At 49.2% G+C, this 8,745-nt stretch overlaps 1 protein-coding gene across 2 annotated transcripts in view; it reads right to left on the bottom strand.

Annotated features, from left to right (window-relative positions):
• The window catches only part of tead3a (TEA domain family member 3 a), a 12,679-nt gene extending 4,779 nt beyond the window's left edge, over positions 1-7,900 (bottom strand). Inside the window, exons 1-4 of one of the 2 annotated variants that reach the window (XM_083674467.1) lie at positions 7,772-7,900; positions 3,607-3,671; positions 1,931-1,993; positions 444-455 (exon numbers count right to left, since the gene is read on the bottom strand). In XM_083674467.1, coding sequence (XP_083530593.1) covers positions 444-455; positions 1,931-1,993; positions 3,607-3,671; positions 7,772-7,778 — 147 coding nt within the window. In that variant the 5' untranslated portion in view covers positions 7,779-7,900. The remainder of the gene's footprint in view (positions 1-443; positions 456-1,930; positions 1,994-3,606; positions 3,672-7,771) is intronic. The other variant, XM_083674468.1, reaches the window with a different exon arrangement.
• Positions 7,901-8,745: the final 845 nt, after the last annotated feature.

Below are 8,745 nucleotides of genomic sequence, written 5' to 3'. Positions count from 1 at the left end.
TAGAAAGAGTTGAAAAAGCAACATCGGGGAAAAGCAGGAGAGGTTTAGGAAGCAGGAGAGGTTTAGGAGAGGTTTAGGAAGCAGGAGAGGTTTAGGGGAGCAGGAGAGGTTTAGGAGAGGTTTAGGAAGCAGGAGAGGTTTAGGAAGCAGGAGAGGTTTAGGGAGCAGGAGAGGTTTAGGAGAGGTTTAGGAAGCAGGAGAGGTTTTGGGAGCAGGAGAGAGAGTGCAGAAGCTCTCCATCGCCAGTGTGGTTTGACAGCTGGAAGGCCAGGTAGAACCAGAGATAACCCAGCCTAGCTCTATGGCTGCGGCCTCCACCATACAGCTGATATGTCTGGTTCCTTCAGCCCCGGCGGCCCGGCCCGACGCAGCTCTGCTCGGCCACACAAACAGCAAAGTGCACCAAGCGAAGCGGAGAGAGACAAGAATCAAAAAACACTTACCAGGTTCATGGCCTACGGCGGAAAAGACACAACCATTAATGGCTTCAGTACAGACCGGGAAACCCACAGTACACACCAGAGCTACTTTAAAACAACCATCACACCAGAGCTACTTTAAAACAACCATCACACCACAACCGGTTAAGTAGCTTTCTATCCTCACGTCCAGACTGAGCACTAACGCCTGTCTTCCTCTACGCCATCGACACAGAACAGAACAGGGAACAGGGAACAGGGAGCAGGGAGAAGCTACCGCAGGGCTTCAGGATCATTGCACACTGCACAAACATTGCCGAGCTTACAGGCCAAACAGACGGTCTAATGACTAATCTGAAGCCTGCGTCATGTACAGACTATGCCCTGAGAGACTCCAGGCTTTGTACACTTGTACTCCAGAACGGAACAGGCAAGTACGCAAGTGTGCACTTGTCTGAGTACAGAGTGATTGACAAAGAGCACCGGGAGCGCGCGTGACGTGATGAGGCATGATGGGAAGGCCTCCGTCCGTACACAGAGAGGAAGAGGTCAAAGGCACCCTGTAGATGGGTGAGGTCAGGGGTCAGGGGGGGTCAGGGGGGGTGGACAGGATGAGAGGAGTGGATGTGGAGGGGAGGGGGGGGGCTTCAGAGAAGACACGCTGTGTGGGGGCGCAGAGAGAGAGACAGAGGTGGAAGTGTGTGTGTGTTGTTAGGGTGGAGATAGTGTGTGTGTGTGTGTACATCAAAGCCATGCAAACCAGCACAGCTACTGAACCCCTCAGCCATGCAAACGCTAATCACCTGACCCTGACGCTACCTGAACCCTTGCAGTATTACAGCCATGCAAAACGCCAAACTCCCAGAGCACACCGTCCCCGACACCAAGCAGCACACTCACACAGGAGAGAGCACGTCTCCCTGACACCTACAGCAGACGAAAGCACAACATTCCACCTCATCAGCGCCATGCTGCAGGTTCACCAGCAGGGGGAGGTGTGTGTGAGGGGAAGGGTTCACAGCAAAGTCAGACACTCTTTCACTTCAACCACACGTGACGCGTCCACACATCGACTGCCTGCCGCTACGGTTGGTTATCTGAGGCCTTCTGAAGCTGCTATTGGTTAGCCAAGCGTGACAAGCCCTCTCTAGCCCCCCCCCCCTCCTCCTCCTCCTCTGCCTGGGGGTTAGGACGGGTCTGGAACCCGGGGCGGAGGCAGAAGCACAAGCAGATGAGAGCCAAGCAGTGTAGATGAGTGTGTACCTTCAGCTTAGACTGAATCTCACGAGACTTTCTCCTGGCCAAGACCTGGAGGTGACTAGAGACCTGAAGAGAGAGAGAGGAGGAGAGGAGGAGGAGGAGAGGAGAGGAGAGGAGAGGAGAGGAGAGGAGAGGAGAGGAGAGGAGAGGAGAGGAGAGGAGAGGAGAGGAAAAGAGAGGAGAGGAAAAGAGAGGAGAGGAGAAGAGAAGAGAGAAGGATGTGACCAGGGAGGGAGCTGGTTGACACCTACCTTGATGCCTGTCTGGTATTCCCGCACCCTCTTACGAGCCAACACCTGTATGTGACTAGACACCTGGAGTGTGTGGGACAGGGTTACAACACACACACACACACACACACACACACATCTGATGACTGACAGTAGGACTGGTAGTTCTACAGTACGCCCCCATATAAAACGTACATGAATCAACCTCCTCTAGTGGTCAAAACCAATGGACCTCATTCCTAGAATACAAAGTATTTTGCATTCAGCAATAAATTGTTTTGAAGAAATAAATTGTCTAGGATAATTGTGATTTTTCTAAGATGAGTGCTCTGTATTGTGGTCCTCTGTGACTCAGTTGGTAGAGCATGGTGCTAACAACGCTTAGGTTGTGGGTTTGATTCCTGCTGGAACCATATATACTGAAATGTATGAACTCACTGCAATGTAAGTCGCTTTGGATAAAAGCATCAGGTAAATAGCAGATATATGTACAGCGCCTTTGGAAAATATTCAGACCCCTTCACTTTTACCACATTTCGTTGTGTTAGACTCAATTTAAAATGGATTAAATTAAAAGAATTTGCCATCAATCCAAACACAATACCCCAGAATGACAAAGCAAAAACAAATTTTTTGAAATTTCTGTAAATTTATTATAATTTAAATACAGAAATACCTCATTCAGAACCTTTGCTATGACACTCTTAAATTAGCTAAAATGCAAAAATGTCATCAACAAATCACTCAATACGTTGAATTGAGTCCATCTTAATGCAAGGATAATAGTTCATGTGATTTGGGAATTAATATCTTTGTTTTTATAGGGTTTCTGATTTGCATAGGAATCAATTCCACACTGTGTGGATCAGGAATGTGACCCTGAGGCCTGGGGAGACGTTGAATGGCGGAGAGGAAAAAGCACAGTCGATGGGACATCATCATCTCAGTCACTCTACAAAATTGGTCTATAACCAAGTGGCCAAAAAGAAAAAAATTCTCTCTCTCATATCCATAATTGTGTTTGCAACAATGAATTGAAGTGATACAGCAAAGAAAGTGGCTGGAAATGAGTTTATTTGGTTTTACGACAAAGCATTAAGTTTGGTGCAAATCCAGCACATGCAATGCAGTTTCCGCACCATCTCTTGTGTGAAGAATAGTGGTGCTGCATCATGTTATGGGTATGTTTGTCAGGATCAAGAGAAAATTATGAAATTTGCAGAGTTAGTAGTGACATCCTAATCTACAGTGTGGAATTGATTCCTATGCTAACCAGAGAACTATAAAAACAAAAGATATTCATTCTGAAATCACATGAACTATTGTCCACTCAGATGGACTCAATTCAACTTGAAGACATTTTTGCATTTGAGCTAATTTTAAGAGTGTCATAGCAAAGGGTCTGAATACTTATGTACATGAGGTTTCTGTATTTCAATTTTAATACATTTACTGAAATTTCAAAAAATGTATTTTCACTTTGTCATTCTGGGGTATTATGTGTGGATTGATGGCAAAATGTTTTATTTAATCCATTTTAAATTGAGTCTATAACACAACAAAATGTGGAAAAAATGAAGGGGTCTGAATACTTTCCAAAGGCACTGTACATCATTATTATTCTAGTATTGCTCCTAAACAGTCTTTCCTAATCCAGTGGCCGTGGTCGCCGCTGAGGGTTCGACCTCCATACATACCTGTTTGCGTGTGCGTGTCTTTCCTGTGCGCAGTTTGATGTAGCGAGCGATCAGCTCATTCCGACCTGCGACAGAGGAGAGTATCAGACACGCACACTTCCACACCACCGCCACTAGGGGGAGCCAGATAAACACAAGAGCAGCGCTACGTGTTTCAGACCAGCTGCACTTCAAAAGAGCAAGCAGAGTGACAGACTGGGGGAGAGGGGTGGGGAGGAGGGAGGGGGGGGAGGGAGGGGTGGGGAGGAGGGAGGGGGGGGAGGGAGGGGGAGAGAGGAGGGAGGGGGGGAGGGAGGGAGGAGGGAGGGGGTGGGGAGAGAGAGAGAGAGACAGAAGGAACAAAAGAAGGAGAGGATTGTGCAACCTAGTGTATGGTGGGAAATCCAGTTGAACAGGTCAGTGGAAGAGATAACAGATAAGACACACACACACACACACACACACACACACACACACACACACACACACACACACGATAAGGAACAAATCACAGCAGTAAATACAAAACCAAGTCAAGCACTCAGGGAGAAAAACTTTTCAGCCTTTGTTTGCCTGCGGGCCTCTCTACTGTGAGGAGTGTGTGTGAGGCCTCCAGGAGAGTGTGTGGGAGTCCTCTAGAGTGTAATGGAGGATCCTGAGTGTGTGTGTGTGTGTGTGTGTGTGTGTGTGTGTGACAGACGTGTCGGGGCTTGTCTGGCAGCTGGATGCTGGTGGGGGAGAGATGGAGGGAGGGGGAGGGGGAGAGATGGAGGGAGGGGGAGAGATGGAGGGAGCAGAGGACTGGTCATCAAATAGTTAACACACCCTGTACGTGGCCTCAGTGCCTGATCAGCTCTTTCTTTCTGTACCTCCCTCTCTCTCTCTCTCTCTCTCTCCCCCTCTCTCTCTCTCTCCCTCTCTCTCTCCCTCTCTCTCTCTCTCCCCCTCTCTCATCAGTACTGGGAAGATGTGTGCGTATACAAATATGAGAATAAACATTTACAAAACATGTCAACACTTTACAATGTCACACACATCACACTTACAGGACAACAACACCTCATTCGCCCCACACACACACACACACACACACACACTTTACAGAAGAATGTAGGCCTAAAGAACACACACGGTGGAGGTTCTGTCTATAGGAACACACAGGATACCCAGACATTCTGTTCTCAACGTACTGAAGTGAGTTTGTGCTGATGACCGAACTGGAATCACATTCACTTCGGGAGTCACTACAGGGAAGAGGGGGCTTCTGGGAGTGAGATCACATGACTCATCTCACTCCTGTGGTTTTCACAGAGTTCCTGGACGGCACCACAGGGAGAGCGAGTCAGACTATTTCCTGAAAACGACCAGGAAGTACCCTTCTCCCGCCAGGGGTGACTCAGAAATACATGTTTGTTTTAATTGTTAGTCTGTGAAATCTAAGTGGACCCTGTGAGGACCCTCAGCAGACAGCCCGGCTCTGGGTACTGACTTCACATGAGTTTACTGGTCATACTGGTACACAGGGCATCAAATGGACCTTTTGGGCGACCAGCCAAGGTGTCTGGTGGATGGGAAAAAATATTTTTTTACCAGCCACATTTTTGTTTTTAAACCAATATATTCCACACAGACAGGCACAGAACGAACCTCCTGTAGGCTTTAAGTTTGCCGCCTATTCCTGTCAGAATAGCGCTGGATATTTTCCTCTCCGTGTTTCCTGTCACGCGGTCGTGTGTAAATTGTTCTGTTGGATCAACCAGGACCAACCGGGACCATAATTGCAGATCTCACCAGTTTCGTTTTGAAACATCAGGTTCACAAACCTTTGTTGACGACCCGGCAAAGTCAAAATCAAGGATAGCTGCAGCTCTATGGACTGGTCTAGTCCCAGTTCAGCCAGAGCTCTATGGACTGGTCTAGTCCCAGTTCAGCTGCAGCTCTATGGACTGGTCTAGTCCCAGTTCAGCCAGAGCTCTATGGACTGGTCTAGTCCCAGTTCAGCCAGAGCTCTATGGACTGGTCTAGTCCCAGTTCAGCTGCAGCTCTATGGACTGGTCTAGTCCCAGTTCAGCTGGAGCTGTGTACTGGCCAACCTGGCTGTGGAACACACCGTGTGTGTGTGTGAGTGTGTGAGTGAGTGAGTGACAGTACTGCTGTGGTTTCAGAGGTGACATCATGGGGTAGGGGTGACACCTCACACTGCCAAGAGGAGAGGCATGGAGAGAGAGAGAGAGAGAGAGAGAGAGAGAGAGAGAGAGAGAAGCACCCGGGGGTGTTTCTGTGTTTGTGTAGTGTGTGTGTGTGTGTGTTAGTGTGTGTGTTAGTGTTAGAGTTTGAATGTAGCATGTGTGTGTGTGTGTGTGTGTGTGTGTGTGTGTCTGCCCCCATTTATAGAGGGAGGGATGGCCCTGTGAGCCCACACTTCCACAAAAGGAGAAAATACCTTAACGCTGAAACAAACCTTCCCTTTCTGTCGCATGGGATCACATATCCCGTCACACACACACACACACACACACACACAGACACACACACACACACACACACACACACACACACACACACACACACACACACACACACACACCACGCGACACAGGCTGCCGCATGCAGGAATGCCATCCCTCAGCCAAGGGAAATATGCGGAGAATGTTGGCGGCCAGCCAAGGCCTGTTCTACAGGAGGAGGAGAGGGTCAAAATACCTTCTCTCACCAGACAGCCAGCATGGACATAGCCAGCATGGACACACACACACACACACACACACACTACATGCAGATGCCTGCACACAGACAGACAGACAGAAGACTAGATAGACCTCTGAAGACTAGATAGACCTCTGAAGACTAGATAGACCTCTGAAGACTAGATAGACCTCAGAAGCTTCCAGACTGCACCACAGCACACATTCTGCGCTGACGTGAACCTTCTGGCCTCAACCAATCAACCTGCTCTTCTCAGAGATGGTCACCTGACAGGCCAGGCCAGGGATGGCCCTTTGACCTCTGCCCTGACCCTCTCCAAGCTGACCGTCCACTCAGTGACCTCTGAGGTCATCGGTGTGTTATGGCGCTCAGGTCCATTATGGACCCGACACGCTGTCTCAGCAGAACTGAGCCTCCGGACCCTCCCCAGTGATGAACCAACACCCGGACCACCTGAGGGGACCTGTTCTGGGGCTGGGCCTGTGTGTGTGTGTGTGTGTGTGTGTGTGTGTGTGTGTGTGTATGTATGTGTGTGTGTGTGTGTGTGTTCTGGGCCTGTGTGTGTGTGTATGTATGTGTGTGTGTGTGTGTGTGTGTGTGTGTGTGTGTGTGTGTGTTCTGGGCCTGTGTGTCTATGTGTGTATGTATGTGTGTGTGTGTGTATGTATGTGTGTGTGTGTGTGTGTTCTGGGCCTGTGTGTCTATGTGTGTATGTATGTGTGTGTGTGTGTGTGTATATACAGTACCAGTCAAAAGTTTGGACACACCTTCTCATTCAATGGTTTTTCTTCATTTTTATTATTTTCTACATTGTAGATTAATATTGAAGACATCAAAACTATGAAGGAACACATATGGAATTATGTAGTAAACAAAAAAGTGTTAAACAAACCAGAATATGTTTTATATTTTAGATTCTTCAAAGTAGCCACCTTTTGCTTCGATGACAGCTTTGCACAGTCTTGGCAAGGTGTGTCCAACCTTTGACTGGTACTGTACGTATGTATGTAAGTAAGTATGTATGTATGTAAGTATGTGTTCTGGGCCTGTGTGTGTGTGTGTGTGTGTGTGTGTGTGTGTTCTGGGCCTGTGTGTGTGTGTGTGTGTGTGTGTGTGTGTGTGTGTGTGTGTGTGTCTGTTCTGGGCCTGTGTGTGTGTGTGTCTGTTCTGGGCCTGTGTGTGTGTGTGTGTCTGTTCTGGGCCTGTGTGTGTGTGTGTGTGTTTGTTCCTGGCCTGTGTGTCTGTTCTGGGCCTGTGTGTGTGTGTGTGTGTGTGTGTGTGTGTGTGTGTGTGTGTGTGTGTGTGTCTGTTCTGGGCCTGTGTGTGTGTGTGTGTGTGTGTGTCTGTTCTGGGCCTGTGTGTGTGTGTGTGTGTGTGTGTGTGTGTGTGTGTGTCTGTCTGTTCTGGGCCTGTGTGTGTGTGTGTGTGTGTGTCTGTTCTGGGCCTGTGTGTGTGTGTGTGTGTGTGTGTGTGTACTCACCATACATCTTGCCCTCGTCAGACAGGATGATCTTCCTCCGGCCGCAGGGTGGGTAGATGGCCAGCGCTTCCTGGAAGCTCTGCTCGATGTCGGGACTCCACACCCCCTCGGGGTCCCCATCCAATCCCCTGTCCCCCGCCTCCGCCAGCGCCTCCCCCTCCTCCTCATCCTCCCGCCCCTCCTCAGGGCTCTCACGGCAACTCCACTCAGACGCAATGATGGCGGCTCCGCCCACAACACACCTGGAGAGACAGAGAGGGGGAGGGAGGGGGGGGGGAGGAGGGGTGGGGAGAGAAAGAGAGAGAGAGGAGGGGGAGGGCAGGGGAGAGATAGAGAGAGAGAGAGGAGGGGGGAGAGAGAGAGAGAGAGAGGAGGGGGGAGAGTTAACAGCCCATGTAAAATATGAGCGTATGCTTTGAGCAGCTGAAGCAGACGGCCCAGTCGGGGCTGACAGGCATGATGACAGACTCTTCAGACCCTGGGCGTCACCACACCTTCAGCAGGCGGGAGCTTCCATCTGTCCGACACAGTTTATGCCCGCCATGTTGGGGGGGGGGTATTAATAGCGCCGGGGGTGGGTGTGTAGGACAGGGCAAACAACACGGTAAAACACCAGGAGGTCATTAATTCGGGTCAGACGTTACCGTGGCAAATCAGCTGTTTGGTCCATGGAGATTTTTTTGCGTGCTAATGATTCGTTTTGGTTCTGTGTTTTATACCGATTGTTTCATTGGGAGTTATTTTCCTGAAGTTAAAAACCCTCAAATAAAACAGACCGGGCCTAACTACAGTCATGAGTAGGATTTAATGGCCGTGGGTTCACATCATCCACTTCCACACCAAGCTGCCCTCCATAATGACCACAAGGAAATGACACATTCTTCTGTTATTGAACTAACGTTCCCCAGACGTAGAGGTCCGTATGGATAATACATCTGGTGTAACGTGGGTAATGCTTTCCAGAGTGTGGTTCA

This window comes from Argentina silus (assembly GCF_951799395.1).
Source record: "Argentina silus genome assembly, chromosome: 8".
In the NCBI taxonomy this organism is placed as follows: Eukaryota; Metazoa; Chordata; class Actinopteri; order Argentiniformes; family Argentinidae; genus Argentina; species Argentina silus.
This window is presented reverse-complemented; position numbering and strand designations above follow the sequence as displayed.